The sequence below is a fragment of the Mesoplodon mirus genome (assembly GCF_964341445.2).
Source record: "Mesoplodon mirus genome assembly, chromosome: 9".
Lineage (NCBI taxonomy): Eukaryota > Metazoa > Chordata > Mammalia > Artiodactyla > Ziphiidae > Mesoplodon > Mesoplodon mirus.
This window is the reverse complement of record NC_138985.1, coordinates 19301673-19321535: the sequence shown is the minus strand read 5'-3', so window position 1 is coordinate 19321535 and position 19863 is coordinate 19301673. Positions and strand designations below refer to the sequence as shown.

Here is a 19863-nt window from a genome sequence, read left to right as displayed (position 1 = left end):
AGAGCATGGCTCTAGGTGCGTGGGCTTCAGTAGTTGTGGCTCACGGGCTTAGTTGCTCCGCAGCATGTGGGATCTTATCAGACCAGGGCTCGAACTGTGTCCCCTGCATTGGCAGATGGTTTCTTAACCACTGCGCCACTGGGGAAGCCCCACTGTGATGATTTTTAAGTTGAATTAGCTTAAAATAAGTTAAAATAAAAGAGAGTATTTCCCTCCCTTCCATTGCTGCACTCACTATCTCTCCTTTGTATGCATAAAAATGTCGGTTGAACTCTTCTTGATATATGCCATATGTTCATGAATTATCACATTGCCTGAAATCAGATCAAATGTGTTGCTTGTTGGGTGGACCTCATACACTGACATGTTAAGTTTTTTTATTTAAATAATTTAATGTTTCAGATGGTAAAGCTCTTCCAAAACAAGCAGGATAGGATATTTCACAAATCAATTGACATATATACTAACCTATGAAAGTATAAAAATAATGAGCATGTTAAAATTTAATTACAGTTGTAAATTGATTTCCTTTTGTTGGCAGAAAGAACATAGTTTATTAGCCCAGGAACAGGTTCACACTGTTCTAACATCAAGCACTTCCAGCTGAAGCTTGTTAGTGACTGCCTCTCGGATTAAGAAAAAAAATCCTCCCTGTGGTACATGAACTCCTATTGTTAAGACATAAATAATCAGCTCATCCCCTAGATAGATGAGAACAAAGAACATAATAGTACACAGAGCAAAGATTAACTAAGCAAATATTGTACAACCCCATTAAAGATGTAAATTTTAAAACATTTTATGTTTAAGGAGGTTTTTAGCTTTTATTTTTCTTTGTGAATGCCTCAGTCATGACATAGGTGCTAGTCAGAGGGGAAAAAATAAATATTTTGGCTTTTGAATTAGGTAGACTGATTATTTTAAGCTAAAGTAAAATAAAATCCTTTAATTAGTGTCAGTATGTTACATATATATGTGTGTTTATATGTGTGTGTGTGTGTGTTTAAAGACTACGGAAATACTATTCTCTTTGGTAGTAAGATGCTTCAGATTTTTAGTTTTGTTTGTTTATTTTTAAAGCAAAGAGTAAAAACCAGAATTTATATTTTTAGGAGAAACATCAGTGGAAACATGGCTAAAACTTAGAGGTAAAGTGACTGACTTTTTGTACAACTTTCTTTTAAAACTTTATTCTGTATTTCCTAGCACAAAATCTAAATCCTCACTTTGAAAAAGAAAACCCATTTCCTAGGCTAATCCATTCATTTGAATTTGAGCTTGATACAATAGACAACAAAAACAGCTGTGGAAAACAGTGTATACTTCCCTAAAATCTGAAAATTATTGGCAAAGGAATATGTCTTCATAGGTGATAGAAACCAAGAAGGGGAGGAATAATTTCCCCACAGAGATTTAAATTTACTTAAGTAATTAAAATGGTATTTCTTGACAATTATTCCAGTGTTTCAGGAAAGACCTTTTCATATCTTTGCTTTAAAATTTTTTAATGTGTATCCTAACTGTTAATTTATTCAACTATTATATATTTTGTATGATTTATAGTCATGAACTTTTTTGGTAAATTATCTTTAATCCACAAATGTATAGGAAGTTTTGCTTTGGGATACCATTTTCAGTGTTGTCTAATAATTTCAGATTTTAAGAAATGGTGCTTTTTCCTCCACCTTAATTTATCTTTTAAAAATTAAATGTTAAAAACAGTAATTTTATGTCTAATATAATATGAAATTTGATTGATGAAAAGTTTAAGTGTCATAAGATTAATAAATTCCACATTAATATTACTTTGGTAATATCACACCTCTCATATCTGATAATTTTGTTCACAGGATTGTTGATTGTTAATTCTTAAGGCTATTTACCTGTATCCCTGGGGCAGGACATCTGCCTATGTTGAGATACTTCTTGATCCTTTTTGCTACAATTTCATTTAAGTTTTTTCCTCTGTTTTATCTGCAGTGCCTTTGCTGCTGGGTTTCTAACCTCCAGCAGACTCACAGTGTCCCCTTTCACTGTGGAATGCTTTCAGAGTTGTCTTTTTACTCACTTTTCCTTATTGGTGCCTTCTGTAAAGCTTTCCCTAGTCTGTCTCAATACGATGATCTCTTCCCTATATTCTGCATCTCCCTTTGGGGTAGTGTAAGGAGTATAAGCTTTGGATTCAGATGTAACTCTTACCACTATTAGCTCAGTGATCTTGAATATTTACTAACCTCTCTGAAGATGTTTCCTTTTCTCGAAAAAGAGCCTAACTTGTGGCTGTGCTGTTGTGAGGACTGAAGGAATCAAAGTGCCTAGTACACATTGTAAAGCAATTATACTCCAATAAAGATGTTAAAAATAAATAAATAAATAAAATAAAGTGCCTAGTACAACGCCTATATCTATAGCCCGTAAATACAGATCTGTCGATGCCTGTGTCTAATCTATAGCGCCTGGACTCAATAACAAGTTCCACTCCCTATACTACTAATTACCCATGGTCACTGATACTCAGTAGAACTGACCATTCAGGAGTGAATGCCAGTTACATATGTGTCATTCTCAGGAACTTTGAAGAGCAGTAGAAGAAAAGATAAAAGCACTGACTGGGGCCTTTACTACAGTAGTCATAGTCTTGGCAGACCACCTTCTAATATTCATGAACACCCAAAGTGAGGCATTATTTTGGCTAAGCATTTTTAATATGTTAAATATTCTTAGGATTAAGTACTTAAAGTTTGTCACAACTCTAAAATGTTTTCTAGTAAACCTCTTGCATGGTATATATGTGATATTCTTTTTCATTGGGACTTTTGGATTAATAATTTGAAACATCTGCTAACATGTCCAACATATTAATTTGTTACGGGTGACTGACTAGGGGCTGATAATACCAGTCCTCCTTTTATGATGTCTGTTTTCTCATCTGTGAAATGAGGCATTGATCTCCAAGGATTCCAGTCCTGATGGGGTAGCTCATAATTTTATTTCATAATAATTTTTATAGCGGAACACTTTAGTATTTAGTAAGTTTTGAAGTGCATTTGGTTGCTATAGCCTCCAAACAAACAAAAACAAAACTTTCACCATTGAAAAAAATAGAAATAAAAGGTAGAATTTCGGGAAATGTAGAACACTGAGGTTGGGATTTATATAATAGCAATTTTGCTGTAATCCTTCTGTGCTTTAGAGGATGTGATAAGTTGTACTAGCCACAGGTTTGGAGCAACATTGTGATATTTTTATGGGCTCACAGCATGAAACCAGCAGCTACAAATCCTCCTTGTGGCTGAACCACAAGTCACAACTAATTATCTGGCTTTCATTGGGAAAATCTGTAATCTATAAACTTTAAAAAACCCATATAGCCTCACCCCAGTGACCTATCAATATTGAATAATATTCTCAAACTTACCCTCTTTGAGCAATATTTTATCAAATAGTTTCTTTAAAATCCCTGTAAATAAAGGTCAAAAATGTTTTTATTTCTATGAGTAGGTTTAAGTATCTACTTCATAGGTACTTAAATATTTTGAGATAAAATGCCTTCTGGCAGTTTATAAGGTCTTTCTCAAAGCCCCCTATATTTTGTGTATTTTAGCAGTGTTGTTATTTTTTAATTAAAAACATTTTTTGAGTTGCTGTAGATGCATGTGCAGTTGAAAGAAATAATAAGGGCTCTTTCTTGCTGCATGCCCTTTACCCAGTTTCACAACCAGGAAATGGCCATTGATGCGATCTACTGATCTTAATCAAATTTTCCACTTTTACATGTATTCATTTTTGTGTATGTCGTGTGTATTTGGTTAGTTGAAATTTTATTCCATGTGTAGGTCTGTGTATCTCACTCCACAGTCGATATATCGGTTCTACCATCACAAGGACCCCTCCTTTTATAACCACACCCACCTCTCTCTTGCCTGTTCCCCTAATCCCTGGCAACCACTAATCTCCACCTCTAAAATTTTTGTCATTTCAAGAGTTTGTTTAAATGGAATCATACAGTATGTAACATTTGAGATTGGCTTTTTTTTTCACTCAGCATAATTAATTCCTTTGAGAGTCATCCAAATTGTTGCATGTACCAATAGTTCATTCTTTTTTACTACTGAGTTGTATTCCATGATATGGAATATACAGTTTGTTTAACCATTCACCCATTGAAGGGTATCTGGGTTCTTTCCAGTTTTTGGCTGTCACAAATAAAACTACTATGAATGTTCATATACAGGTTTTTGTGTGAACATGCCCAAAGGGTGCAATTTCTGGGTAATATGGTAATGGCATGTTTAGTCCTGTAAGTGGTATCAATGTTTTACTACTTCCAATGAAATAGGATAACCGTACTTACGTTTAGGTTATTTTAACTTTCCCACTTTTTAAATATCATTGTCTTGATTATCAGATGGTGTCAGTTTTTAATCAAATATGATTTAGAAAACTCATGAGGAGATAGCCTACTTTATCCATATTTCTGCTCTTTCCGTTCTGTATTCTGTCTTGATGTTCAAGGTTCCTTCTTTTATTATTTCCCTTTTGTTTAAAGAGCTCCATTTAGCCATGCTTCAAAGGTAGGTCTACTAGTGACAGATTCTTTAGTTTTCCCTCATTTGAGAATGTCTTTATTTCCACTTCATTCACGAGGGATAGTTTTGCCAGATACACAACGTACAACTGCCAGCCTTTGGGCAGGACTCCTGTTCAGTCCAGGAGAGAAATAAGCCTACCTGGGTAGCTTTCTATTCTGGATTGGGTGTCAGGAGATGCTGAGCCTGGGTCACCTTGTGCTGTTGGGTGGGGATTCGTCAGACTTCCTGCCTCTACATTATTCCTCCATTCCTGGGTCCTTAAGCAGTCTGCCTTCCTCTTTCCACCTTTCAGAGTCCTTTGGTTGCTGTTTAGGTTATTTCCAGGGTTTATAGTTGGACTTAGCAGGGAAGAACTGCAAATATGAATCTGTGCCATGTTATCTGGACCAGAAGTCCTCCTGTATTTTTTTTAAAATACATTTTCTTCTGGCTGGGCTTGTTGTTAGTATTTGTTTATGAAATATGTTTTAGGGTTATTTTAGCTCAATTGGATGAAAAGCATTCTGTAAATTGGACAGTGCTAAAAAAGATTTCAAAATATTCAAGTATATTTTGCCATTATTTAGAGAGCTTTTCCCCAACAAAGATTAAATCGTTCTAAGACATCAATTTTATAGCCTGCAAAATATTCCAGTTAATTCTAATTTGCTGGAACTAAATCACTTCCTTCATTTGGGGTCTTAACAACAGTAGTGACTCGTGTGTCTGTTTTCGTTGTTACTAAATCCTCGGCTGCTGCAGCAGATGAGAAAGACTCTGATTCCACCTCTATCTTATGTTTGCACACGCTCACATACAAAACTGAGTGGTCCTGAGTACCCTTACTGTTTACAGACTTTTGCCATATTCCTACTGACCGTATCAAAATATTTAGGCATTAATGCCAGCCTGCAGATGTGACCTCATCATTTTGTCATGAACATTTAACATTGGGCAAGGAAGTAAATCAGTATTTTCCATGATCCTATTCATCTTTGAATGCACAGTACCTAGACCAAGTCCTCAAGAGTTTCATGGATATGCAGTGGGAAATAAAAATTAGATAATTTTAAGGATTCAATAATGGAGAGGAAGGTGGGTATTCTGGTACTTATACATGTATAGAAATAGTTTTCCAAAAGTTTCATATATTTTTTCCAGAATTTTTCACCTAGGCATAAATTAATATGTTTGAGATTCAGAATGTTGAACCCGTAAGTTAATCTTTGTATTTGATTTTTTTCAGTTTTACTCCGCATTATTTTCATAAACTGGCAAAGTACTCCTGCTTTATGTAACATTCTCCTAAATTATGTATTTGTATGTTGGTTTTGTTCATATGGGAAGTTCAAGGAGTAAAAGATCTCTGAAGTTAAGTGTTTTTTAATGTGAAAAATCACATTACAGTTTAATTGTTTTCACTTTGGTTTAGATTTTTTGTGTATAAGCTTCTCCTAAATCAGACCCTACCCTCCCACCCCCCAACAAATTGAGCAGTCATCTTACTAATATTTTGGAAATGCTTTTTGACTGCTACATCTTAAAGTGGTACTATATCCTTTGTGTAACTTATGTGATTCATTTATCATGGAATCTTGGTAGAACTGAAAGTGATTCAAGGGACTGTCTGTTTCAACTTAATTGCCTTTGGTAATTTGCTGTAACTAATATGGTAAAAGTAATAAGACAGTGAGATGTCTGAAGATATTCTTGAAATTCTAACTTAACTAGATTAAAGACAGATTTTGTGTTTATGAAGAAAATGGAAGAAGAGTAAATATAGCATACAGTTTGGATTAAAGAACTGAATTAAACGTGAGAGTATTTGAATCACAGGAAAGTAGAAGTTATAAGAAATAGTATAAGGAAATGCCAGTGGGAAAGTAAAATGTAAGTAATATCTTCTATATTAAAAGAAAAAGAACTACTAAAGAAGTCTATTTTTAATAATAAAGGGAGATTAATCTGTGATTTTCAAATGTCTATTACTAACCTACTTTAGCAAATGAATTCCTTGTAGAAAGATAGAAAGGAACGAAGTTAATGAGTATATTTTGCCATAGGAGATGATGTCAAGTCTTTTCTGTGTAGCCTCCCATTCATTAAACTTTCAGACCTACTTTCTCATCATGATCCCTACCTGTTTCTAAACTGGGAAGGAAAATGAGTTTGTCCTGACGTGCAGCAGTACTCAGTTTCCCCCAAAGATCCCATTATTCCTTGGCTGCTCATCCTGTTCTGTGTCTCATCCCTTCATAGTGAGGGTCTCAAGCCACTCATCTTGTGAGAGATAGGAGCTCAGGGCCTGCATTCTGTCATTACTAAGTGAACCCTTCTTTAAATCTCTTTTTAATTCTCTTGTCAGCATGAAGACACCTTCATCATTTTTCTTTCTCTTTAGTTTGCTTCATGTATCTCATTTTGTTCTTTGACTTTTAACCTACCCATATTCTTCTGGTTTAGATGTATCTCTCCTAAACAGTATATAGTTGGACTTATTTTTTCAGTCACTTAATCTTTGCCTTTTATTTGCAAAAGTTAGTTACCTTTTAATATAATTACTGATGTAATTCTGTTTATATCTATTATCTTGTTTTATACTTTATATTTGTCTTACCTATTTTTGTTTCTTCTTCTTACTTTCTTTTGGATTTTTCTAGTTCAGGTTTCCCCTTCTCATTTAAAGTACATACACTTGTTTCTGTTCTCTTAGTTGTTACTATAAATATTATAACATTCATACTTATCAAAGTCAAAATTTAGTGAGTACCTTTATTCTCTCAGATACCATAGGACCTTGGACATTTTAACTTCATTTTGTCCACTCCCAAGTTATGTATTACTGGTATTGTGCACTTTAATCCTATTTTTAAACCCAAAATATAGTATTGTTGTCACCTAAACAGGCAAATTAATTTAGATTTACCATCACATTTATCAGTTTCTTCATTCTTCATTCCTTCTTGCACTTCAGACCTTCCAACTTGGATTCCTTCACTTTCACCTGGAGGTACATTTTAGGAATTTGAGTGAATAGGAATCTTTTGATAGCAAACCTTTGGTTGTTCTTAGTTTGGAAATGTGCCTTTTATTTCATTCTCAGTCTTAAACGATTGTTTTTTCTGGCCATACGGTTCTGAGTTAACAGTTACTTTCTTCAGTATGTTGAAAATACACCACTATTTTATGTCTTTCATCATTATTCTTTTTTTTAATTTAGAAAATACTTTATTAGTTTCTGTAATCAAACCCATGTAGATAAGACCTTACATATTTAATACAGTGCGTTACCCCTGTACAAATGGAAAAAATTATGTTTAACATTTCTAGACCAATATGGCTGTTGATTTCTGTACAATGCCAACCCAACACAGTACAACTGGGATACTTCTCCAAAGTTGACAGCACAGCTGAAGTTTCCAAAAATTCAAATTATATATATATGTATATAGACAGATGGACTTATTTATTTATATAAAAAGACCAATAGCAGTATGTTATGCATGAATAGCAACAACAGCTTTTCCAGCTTCTGCAGTCATCTGAACAAAATTATAGAGACATCCAGCGCACTCCATTAAAAAAAAAAAGTAGAAAAACAAAACCTGAGAAAACAGCAAATTCTGTTACTGTTGTGATACCTGGCACCATTTTGTTTTTTTAAATTAGCTTCTCAATTATCATCTGTCATCGTTGTTCTTAAAACACCTGTCAGTCCAGTTGCCAGTCCTGTGAAGATAATCTGTTTTTCCTTTTCTAGCTACTTTTTTTTTTTTTTTTGCGGTACACGGGCCTCTCACTGTTGTGGCCTCTCCCGTTGCGGAGCACAGGCTCCGAACGCGCAGGCTCAGCGGCCATGGCTCACGGGCCCAGCCGCTCCGCGGCACGTGGGATCTTCCCGGACCGGGGCACGAACCCGTGTCCCCTGCATCGGCAGGCGGACTCTCAACCACTGCGCCACCAGGGAAGCCCTCTAGCTACTTTTAAGAACTCGTTATCTTTGGTGTTCTGTACTTTCACTATGATGCGTCTAGGTATGGATTTCTTTTGATTTTTCCTTGTTTATATTTATTTGGTCCTTTAATTCTGTGATTTGGTGTTTTTAATCTTTTTGAATGAATTTTCATCCATTGTCTTTTCAGATATTACTTCTGGCCTATTCTTTCCATCTCTCTTTTCCTTCTTGATCTTTGATTAGGAATATGTTAGATCTTCTCACTTTGTCTTTTCTATTTTTTAACCTCTTTCATATTTTCTCTTTTTTTAACCTCTTTAGTTTGCATTCTGTATCATTTCTCCAGAACTATTCTCATATTCCTTAATTTTCTCTACATCTGGGTCTAATCTGCCATATAATTTTTAATTTGTTATATTTTTCATACAGGTTTTATTGGTCAATTCATTTTTTTAATCTACTTCATTTCCTGGTGAAATTGACACATTGAGTGTTTCTCCAAAGTAATTTATATATGTGCACATTACTTTTCTTGACCTGTTCAGAAGTATTTTTTTAATTAAAGTATAGTTGGTTTATAATATTATGTTAGTTTCAGGTGTAGAACATGGTGATTTAATATTTTGGGGCATTATACTCCATTTAAAGTTATTATAAAATATTTGCTATATTCCTTGTGCTGTACAATATATCCTGTAATTTATTTATTTTATACATAGTAGTTTTTACCATTTAATTCCCTACTCTTGTCCCTCCCCTCATCTTTCTCCCCACAGGTAACCAATAGTTTGTTGTCAATATTTGTAAATCTCATATATTTTAAACCTGCAGATAGTTTTATTTTTTATTTTCTAAACAAGCATGGCATATTATTCAGAAAGCAATAGGATATATATATATATATATATGTGAAACTGTTTTCAAATAAAATAGAGTGAGTTTTCAGTAAATTAATGGGCTATTAGGAAAGAAACCTAGTCATTAAATTTGAAATTAAAAAGTAGTGCTAATACATGGTAATAATATAAATAGTAGCTCATATTATTGAATACTAACTGTGTTACAGGCACTGTGTTAAGTTGCTTTACAGATGACCTCATTTAATGAGCACAATACTATTTCACACATTTTTAACAACCAACTTAATTTTCTGTTTCATTAAACTTAACTCCTAAACTAGGTAAATGGGAGCACATTTATAAAAATGTTGAGTAACTTGACATTTTTTTTTACCTTTTCATCAGCTTTACTCATATGTGCATATAAAACATTACTAAGAAAATGATTAACAGAATGACAGCTGGACAACTACACCTCCACGGTGAGCACATACTTACAGCACATACCAGATTTCCAAGTTAATGGGTAAGGATCCCTTGGTCCTCTTGGCTGGAGGCACACTGACAGGTCTGTTCTCTTGAACACTCCCGTTTTTACAGATCATGCTCATTCTTTTAACACATTCTTTATTCAGGCAAGATTATAATACAACTTATTAGAAGTTAGCTCTCAGCTATGATTGCATTTTAGTCATGCTTTTCATAAGTTTTGGAATTGTAGTTAGGAGACCTAAATCCTAGTCAAGTAAGTTTCTGTCATTATCTAGTCATTATCATTTTGGACAAGTCACTGAACATCTCGATTTCTACATTGGTTAAATTAATTATCTGAATCTAGCAATTTTTTAAATGCTGAGGTTGGCAAACTTTTTCAGTAAAAGGCCCACATAGTCAATATTTTAGGCTTTGCAGTCCAAGAGGCAAAATGGAGGATAGGATATAAGTATGTATAAGTAAGAGAGAAAACTCTTGTCTCACTCCACCTTGTTTGCCTATGATGGTCATCCCATTTTGTGGGCATGTTTTTCACTCATTTGCCATCAGCTGAAGACATTCTTGGGACAAAGAGGGAAGGGGCTTGGCAGGCAGGACAGGCAGAGTGACCACTGTGGTCAATTTCACTCTGCCACAGTGGCATTCGTGTCCCTGTGCCCTCTTCTTTCCCCCTGAAGAATCCAGCTTTCTCATCAAATTTCAAAGGATTGGTAGCATACAGACTACATTCTGTGATATCCCCCCCTTAAAAAAGAATCAGAAGAATACTAGAGGAACTTTATGAGTTGAAAATTAAAGAAGAATTCTTAAATAGCTTGGGGGCCAAAGAAAAAATTAAAATGGAAATTAGAGTATAAAACTATTTCCAAGGTAATAGAGTAAAACAATAGAATGAAAAAATATTATAATTCATATCTTTTTTCCATCTTTTTCAAGTGTTTTCTCGAATGTCTACATCTCAGTGGGGATTAATTTTTTTTTTTTCTGGCCTCACCCCACGGCATATGTGACATTAGTTCCCCCACCAGGGATCAAACCCATGCCCCCTGCCTTGGAAGTACAGAGTCTTAACCACTGGACCACCAGGGCAGTCCTCAAAATATTATAATTCAGTTCAATAAAAGGCAAGAAAGGAATAAGAAAGACACATAGAAGAAGGAGAAATAGAAAGCTTGACATAATGGTAGAAATAAAATTTTAGAATATCTTTACAGTGAAAGCAAATGGAGTATATATAGTCCAGCCAAAAGGACTGTTGTTAGACTGACTATAAAAAGAAAATCACACTACATGTTGTTTATGTGAGCACTATCTAAAGTTAAGAAAAGACAAAACCTGAAAGTAAAATGATGAAAAGTACATACGAAAGAAGATTAGCACCTAAAAGAATGCTGATATAGGTATATTAATATTAGAAAAAAACACACTTTAAGGCAAAGCCATTACTTTTGAAAAAAAGGACCATTAGATAATGAAAAGGTTTAATTTGACAGCAAAACATTATAATTTTAAAAGTATGCATCAAATAACATAGATTCAAAAATATAAAGCAAAAACTAACAATTATAAAGAGAAAAGGACAAACTTCTTATTATAAGGGGAGAATTTTAGTGCCTCTCTCAAGTAGATAAAAAATGATGTTTATAAGATTTCAACAACACAGACATGCTTGATCTAATATATGTAGAATGGAGAGCGTAACAGCTTCAAAATACATGTTCTTTTCAACGCATAGAACATCTATAAAAAATGTTTCTGGACTTCCCTGCTGGCGCAGTGGTTAAGAATCTGCCTGCCAGTGCAGGGGACATGGGTTCAAGCCCTGGTCCGAGAAGATCCCACATGCCGTGGAGCACCTAAGCCCGTGCACCACAACTACTGAGCCTTTGCTCTAGAGCACACGAACCACGACTACGGAAGCCCGTGCACCTAGAGCCCATGCTCCGCAACAAGAGAAGCCACCGCAGTGAGAAGCCTGCTCATTGCAATGAAGAGTAGCCCCCGCTCGCAGCAACTAGAGAAAGCCTGTGCGCAGCAGCGAAGACCCAGTGCAGCCAAAAATAAATAAATTTACTTAAAAAAATAAATGTTTCAAGACATAATCTAATTTGTAATATTAGAAATTAAAGTCAGCCTTTTGAATGCAGAGCTTCATATTTCGATGTATTGATACAAAATGTTTTTCTAATTGAAAAAATGTTTTACATTTGCTAAATGTAGTATTTTCTATACATAAAATACTGTGGTAATCTATCCATATATTCATTTAAAAAATTGTTAATAAAGTAATGACAGCCGACTGAACACTGCGTAACAGTTTTCCCTTTGAAATTGTAATGGGAGGGAGTTCCCTGGTGGTCTAGTGGTTAGGATTTGGTGCTTTCACTGCCGTGCCCGGGTTCGATCCCTGGTCAGGGAACAGATCCTGCAAGCTGCGTGGCGCAGCCAAAATAATAATAATAATAATAATAATAAAGTTAAAAAATTGTAACGGGAGGGCATTCCCTGGTGGCGCAGTGGTTGAGAGTCCGCCTGCCAATGCAGGGGACACGGGTCCATGCCCCGGTCCGGGAAGATCCCACATGCTGTGGAGCAGCTGGGTCCGTGAGCCATGGCCGCTGAGCCTGCGCGTCCGGAGCCTGTGCTCCGCAACGGGAGAGGCCACAACAGTGAGAGGCCCGCGTACCGCAAAAAAAAAAAAAAAAAAAAATTGTAATGGGAAACATAGTGGAGTCTTTGCAGCATAATATGGTGAGCAAGCACTCTAGGTTTGAATTCTTGTTAAGCCACCTCCAGTTCTGGGATCTGAGGAAAGTTACTTAACATCTCCAAGGCTCGTTTGTAAAATGAGTATGATAGTGTCCACCTTGTAGGGTCAAGAGGAATAAATGAGGTGCTGTGTATAGGTACTTGGTACGAAGCAAATCACTACTACTATTACTGTTTTTATTACTCAGAATGTTTACTGCATCTCAAGGTATTGATCTCAAGTTAAGCGAGCATTTTTTTATTCCTAAGACACATGATTAGGTATTACGGATACTATAACTGTTATCCCTTATATTGCCACGGGCAGTTACAGGTCACCAAGTCTCCAGATCTTCTTGCCATTGCTGGTTTCTTTTTTCTGTTGGCCTGCAGGAGATGAGAATAAAAAATTGGGAGAAGAGAATGGGCTACTCAAAGAATTTCAGCTCTTGGGTCAGCTTTCTTTCTTGGATTTCAGAGCATTTAACACTTTTGTTGGCCTTATGCATGTGAAGTTATTTTGATTTTGACCTGTCAAAATACACTTTTGCTTTTGCCAGTATTAATCCACCCGGTGTTTTCCTGACTACCTAGTTGGTGATCAGTTTTAAAAGAAGACTAAGTCCAGGTCTGAAGGATGTATTTCTTACGTAACCAGCTATCCAGCTCTGAAAAAGGCCCACTTTCACATTTTAACTGCTCAATTCTCAAGGGAGTCCAGATTTGCTATTCTGAGCTATTTAGGTAGAAACTTCATAAATTTTTTATGGAGAGAAGGAATGTCCTTTGTTTATAGTTTTTAAAGGTTAGCAGTCGTGTGTCATTAAATGAAATAAATTTGTCTTTAGTGGAGTCCTTAAAGGTTGATCATTGGTTTAACTAAGACTTTAAGCATATGTACAAATTTGTATATACAAATTTCAAAGTAGTCATATTCTTTGCAGATGTTCTTGTGAATTCAGTTCTATATCTTTATCAAAGTATAAACTATTTCAGAAGCAAGGGCATCATGTAATCTGATTAAACCATTTTCTTATAAAAATGCTTTCTTATTTTTAGATTACCTCTTTAGTGACTCTTCAGCTATTAACCCTGGTTGGACATGACGATCAGCTTGATGGACCAAAATACAAATGCACAGTATCTCTAGACTTCATCAGAGCTATTGCTAGGTAAGTGTAGAATAATTGTTAACTTAAATGTCAAATTATGTAAATGATATACTAAATATAAAAATTAATCTTTCTAATGTAATGTCATTAGCCATTTAAGCAAGAAAAGGTCATTTTAGTGCCAAGAATGCATAAGTTTCACTGTAGAATGAACCCTCTCATCAAATTTACAAATGACATAAAATTGGGAGAATTAGCTAACATGTTATATGGCAAAAAATCAAGATTCTGAGAGACCTTAACAGACTGAAATAATGGTCACATAGTAGCAAGGTAGGATTTAATGGGCAGTTGACTACAAAAAACTAGTATGTACTGTAGTGTATACAGAAGTCAAAATACAGTTACACATGAAACTTATATAATGTTAAAAACCATTGTTACCTCAATTAAAAGAACAAAAAACAAAAAACCTCATAGGTACTAAAACAAGATGGAAGAGACCTGGCTTAAGTTCTAAGTATTTTAGATGACTGCAGGGTTTTAAAAGTCTTGGTGTCTTGTTCAAGCGATATAATAGGTCTACTGTGTGTTGCCATAGGCAGATCAAATGTGGTATGCTGTGCTGTGCTTGGAGTTTTAAAAAGGGGGCATTACTGAATGGGTACATGCTGAGGGGGCAGGAGGAGAGTAGTAGAATGAGGAACCATGTCACATCCCTGAGTGAGGGGCAAGGTGTGAGAGAAAAGGCTTAGGAAGGATATGGTAACCACCTCAAGTATTTCAGAGGCTGTCATGTGCAAAATGGATGAAACGAATTCTTGATAATTCTAGAGCATTAGAAATTCAAGGGAGGAAAGTATGTCTGTCAAAATGAAAGCTATCTAAAAATGTAACGAGTTTCCTCATGAAGAGGTGTACTGGCTGTTAGGCAAAATGTTCCAGCCATTATGGTTGCAACTGGGCAACAGTTTGTCAAGACTTGTAGTAGAAGAGGTGGTGTGTGGGTAGTCTGGTAGGTGGAACAAGACAAGCCGTAACTCAGTGTCTTCCCAACCTTTTTGAATATGATGATTCCATTTTAAAACTCTTTTAAAATCATGGAAGTATTTTTGTATGTTTCAAAATTAATAATATATAGGCATGGAACATTATTCAGCCTAAAAATAAAACCAGTGCTTGACATAGGTATGGATTTGCACATCTCCTCTAATGAATTTTACAGTTTCTTAAAGTTTCTGCAGTCCACAGGTTGGCAGCCTCTGCCCCAAAGTCTCTTCTGAGTTAAAAGTTCTGTGATACTATGAAGCAGGTATTGAGACATTTTGATGACATGTAGACTCTGAAACTTGAAATGAGGGTTTTGAAATGTGTTGTTATGATAAAACTGGGCAAACTTTTACACTGAGGAAATTGAGCAGAAACTTTTTTGGAATGCATTCCACATGACCATAAAGCAGGAACTTTCTGTTTCTAGATAATGGTATTTAAACTCTGTATCTTAAGAGCCTCTGTCAAAGGCATAACTTTTGAATGCTGAATGTTTACTTCAGGGATTTTGTCGTGACTGTGTATGTGTTGTGTTGTGCGCCATCATAATCATGTACAGGACAGGTTTGTGAGTGCCCCATATAATGAATATGCAGTGAACCGAACTGAACTGTGTGTTGCTTAATCCACAGCATCATTGATATTAAACACATCCAGAGAAGTGCACATCCATTTACAGCCTCAGAAGGGAGCAGGAATTGTAGACCTGGAATTTTGCCGTAGAGCTTGGGAACTCTAACTTGCTTTGTTACATGTGTTTACTCTTTCTTACTTTCCATGGGCAGTGTCCAAAGAATAGTCACCTCCCTCTTTCTACATCTGCCTTCATCCACCCTCTCATCCCAGTGATGTTTTTGTACTTCTTTTCTGATGATTTAACCTGCCATTTTTTCCCTCCCTCCCCCATCCTTTTATCTTTCCCTAATATTCTTCGTCACTGCCTTAATGAAAACCTGATTCTTACCTGGAGATACTACTTTCCCTAGAGCTATCTCTACTGGTAGCTTCTTACTTTCTCAAACCGCAGACCCTCAGGGTTGGATGCTCTTTAAGTGCTATCCTTTTTTCTTGTTGCCATTTCTAGGTTGTTACTTTCCCCCAATTTCTTGTGAAAATGTGGGTTTCTTTGAGACCCTTGCAGTCTGGCTCTATTTTCCTCTTCTCCTTATGACTGATGATCTTCGACTAGCCTCCCAGCCATTCCACCTCATGTATTGAACAGTAGAGCACGTGGTTCATGGTTTCTTTTCAACCTAGATTCTTGACTCTATTCAAACCACAAGTCCTAATGTCTGTACTCACTCAGTTCAGCATGCACTGTTTCACGGAGCTAAATCGAGACTATCCGTTGAGAACTTCTTCAGCTACCTACATTGGTGCCCATCTTCTGTCTTTCCTGCATCAGCAGGTTGGGATCCTCTTACTGTCTAAGGTGGATTCTTCCACTTCTGCTCTGAATTCCATCTCCTCCCTTTCACCAGAAGCTTTTGCAGTCCTCAGACTCTCTGTTCTGTTGTTTCAGGCACCCAGCACGGTTCACCTCTCTCTCCCTCTGTCTCTCAGAACTCTCTTCTCCTAGAGCCCATGATTCCAGTCTTCTGGTTTTCGTATTTATTCTTTGGCTGTTTCTTCTGAAGCTCGTGTGCCAGCGTATCCTCTCCACCTGACCTTTAACTGTAGCAGGTCCGTGAGGCTTGGCTCTTTTTTCTTTTCCTATTATACTTTTTCCTAGGTAATTTTAGCTTTACCCCTGCTTCAACAACTATCTGTGCGCTAATCGTACTCCCCAGTTTTTTAAGGCCAGACCTTTTTTCTAATTTTCTTGACCTTTATTGGATGTTTCCCGCCTATATCAATGTATTTACAAAACTGAACTCAGGAATTCCTACCTCTGCTTCTGCCTGCCAACAAAAAAGGAGTGATGCAGCTTTCCTCCAGTGTTCCCTGGTTCAGTGATTAGCACTGCAGTCTGCCGTGTTGCACAGGCCTGAAACCTGGGAGTTATTTTTGACATTTCTCACTCCCACACCCGCAGTATCCAAGCATTAGTCCTTTTGAGCCTGTTGGGTCCCTCCTGTTGTATCTCAGATTCATTCACTTTTGTCATTTGTTCTGTTAGCCCTCTAGACCAGGCCGCCATCATCTCTTCTCTGGTAGCTTCCTAATTGTTTTCTGCCTACTCTTATTCCCTTATAATTTGTTGTCCACACTATTGCCAGAATGATCTTATAAAAATTTCATATCACCTTCCTACTTAGAAGTCTTTAATATCAATAGTTTCCCATAACTCTTCGGATAAAAGACAGAATGTTTAAAATAGCCGGCGAGGCCCCAGTGACCTGGCCCCGGCCTTTATGCCCAGCCACACCTGCCCCGCATATCTTCTCCCCTAGGTATTTGCACTTCAACCGCTCTGGCTGTGTTCAGTTCTTCATATACATCATTCATTGCATATGCAGCACTTCCCAACTCCTCTCCTTTATCTAGCTAACTGCTGCGTAACCTTTAGATTTCAGTTTAAATGTCTCTTCCTTGAAGAAGCCATCTCAAACATACAATGACCTCCCATCGCTCACGCCTGCACACACACACTATAAACAGTTATGCAGGTCCCCTTATCTTCTGAGACTTATCATTATTTTACGTAAATAATTAATTCAGTAATTAGAACTTCCTCCCTGCAGTATAATTCCATGAAACTCACAGCAGAGACTGTGTCGGTCATTGCCTTACTCAAACCCAGCACAAGACTTTAAACTTAATATATGCCAAATGTCCAAAGTATTGCATGTTTTTTTAAAAATCATGATTAGCAGTAAAATGTCAGATGAAAGGGAACAATTGTGGACTTGACCCTGGGGGCGGCAAGAAGAAGGGAGCTACTAAGGAGACAGAGCATTCCAAATCGAGGTTTGGTGGAGATCAGAGATCCCGAGGATAGTTAGCACAGATGAAGTAGGTAGCCCTAGTTCCAGACACCCGTGGCAGAGAATGAACAATTAGATCACAGGACACAACCTAAATATCCAAAGTAAGGGAATGGATCAGTAATTTATTATATATTCTTACCAAAAAACCATTGTGTGGATATTTAAAGTCATAATTTTGAAGGATAAAAACACAGGAAAACACTCATCATACAAGCTTAAGTGGACAAAACAGTGATATAAAAAGTTGTATATTATACAAGAAAGGTAGAAAAACCTAAGGCAAGGGAGTAATGGTCAAACTTGTCAAGAAATCAGGCCAAGTCTATCCGATTTAATGGTAAAGCAGTCATTTGTAACTTTATCAAGAACACTTTCGGGATACAGTGGAGTAGAAGTCAGGTTATAGGGCATTTAAGTCGTATTTATAAGAAAGTTGGTGCAGTACATAGAATGCTTTTTATTCACTTAAGATTTATTGTGTTGTCCATTATAATCCCTATGCTAGGCTTTGGGGATATAGCAAGAAGTATAACAGATTTGTATCCTATCCTCATGTGCCTACATTCTAGAATATTTTTGCTATAAAGAGGAAGAGAGGATTGTTACCTACTAAACAGGTTGTGGGGTTGTGAGCAGGTAATTATTTTTTAAAGATCTGAGCATATTTAAATGCTGATAGGAAAGAGCTCGTAGAGAAGGAGAGTTAATGATACAAAAGAGAGGTATTAATTTAAAGCACAAAGTCCTTGAAAAGGTGTAAAACATGGGATTTAGAAACATTAGTTAAAGAACTAGGCCTAGATGAGAGAGGGGAATCCCTTTGCATTATAATAAGAGGAACAGGTGGATTCAGATGGAGCTGAATTGGGAGATTTGGGGGCAAGAAGTTGAAGGAGGTCTGATCTGATGTTTTCTATTTTGCCTGTAAAGGAGGAGGCAATATTGAGACTAAGGGCAGAAGTACTGGCAGTTTGAGAGGAATATGGATATTTGAAATAGCTGCTGTGGGGAATGGGAGAAAGTGCCGACAAGGAAAGCAACTTGATGCTAGTGTTGAGGGCCCAGTTGAGGTTCCTGACCTTGAATTTACAGTGGCAGCAATCTGTGAAACTTGTGATCTTCTCCAACAGCATTCCATATGCCAGGTACTGGGACAGCAAAGGGCTGTAATTGAAATCACATAGGATTGGGGTTTTGCCAGGTGAATTCAGTGGATGCTAGCAAATGAATGCTTGAAGTGACAAACCATGGAGTTAGGCTAGGAAGGGAAGGAAGGCAGTAAAGCCAGTAGAGGGCTAATAGTTCAGTGCCCGGCACATAATACTCAGTAATTACTTGTAGATCAGGAGGAAGCGAAGAGAGGTTCATGAACTAGTTGTCTCCACTGGAGGTAAGAGAGAGGGATAGTGTGCCGTGAAGTCACTAAAGCTGAGGCAGATCTTGGGATGGAGAGGAAGACTGAACGGGGTGCTGCATTATTAACTGACGAAGAGGTGGTGACAAGGGGATAAAGGGTGGTTAGTGGAATGGTCTGAGACTCAGAGGAACCGAGCTTTTTGCACTGGGACACCGAGCCCACCTGCCAGGACTGCCTGGGCTGCAGTAGAGTCTCACCTCACTGGAAAGATCTGAAGAAGAGGCTTGGTCCTTCGGGGAGAGCCAACTTTCAGTTAAGCCTGGAAGAGGAAAACAAAAACATTCATTCATGGAAGAGGTGGAGGACATAGAGAATGTTCTTGACCAAGGAACAGTGTAAAGTATTCTAAATTCTGGTCTAAGAATTCCTCCTAGGCAGAGTGCCACCAACATTATTTTTGTTTATCCTGTTTCTTTCTAGATGCTTACTTTAGAAAATAATTATTTGTGTCCTATGAGAGAGAGAATCTCCTGTAGTATTTAAAAACTATCTTTGGAATGTGTGATTTAAGTTTTAATATTGCCCTGTGGTTATTCTATCAAATTCTGCTGTGTCTTAAAATAATATATGTGGGGATCAGTTGGGTAAGTCACCTGTTTATACTGGGGGGTGGAAGGATGATAGAGAAAGGTAGTCATACATCTTGGGCAGTAAATGTTTCTTAGAGGAATGATCTTACATATTCATTTCACAATTAATTTAGTGTTTTTAAAAGTTCGAAAATCTTACCTGTGTGATTCAGTTTG

General features: G+C 36.8%; 1 protein-coding gene across 1 annotated transcript in view; it reads left to right on the top strand.

Moving 5' to 3' along the window:
* The window catches only part of ORC5 (origin recognition complex subunit 5), a 74533-nt gene that overhangs the window by 50356 nt on the left and 4314 nt on the right, over positions 1–19863 (top strand). The window contains exon 13 of the mRNA XM_082631901.1: positions 13668–13780. Within this exon, the coding sequence (XP_082488027.1) occupies positions 13668–13780 (113 nt within the window). The remainder of the gene's footprint in view (positions 1–13667; positions 13781–19863) is intronic.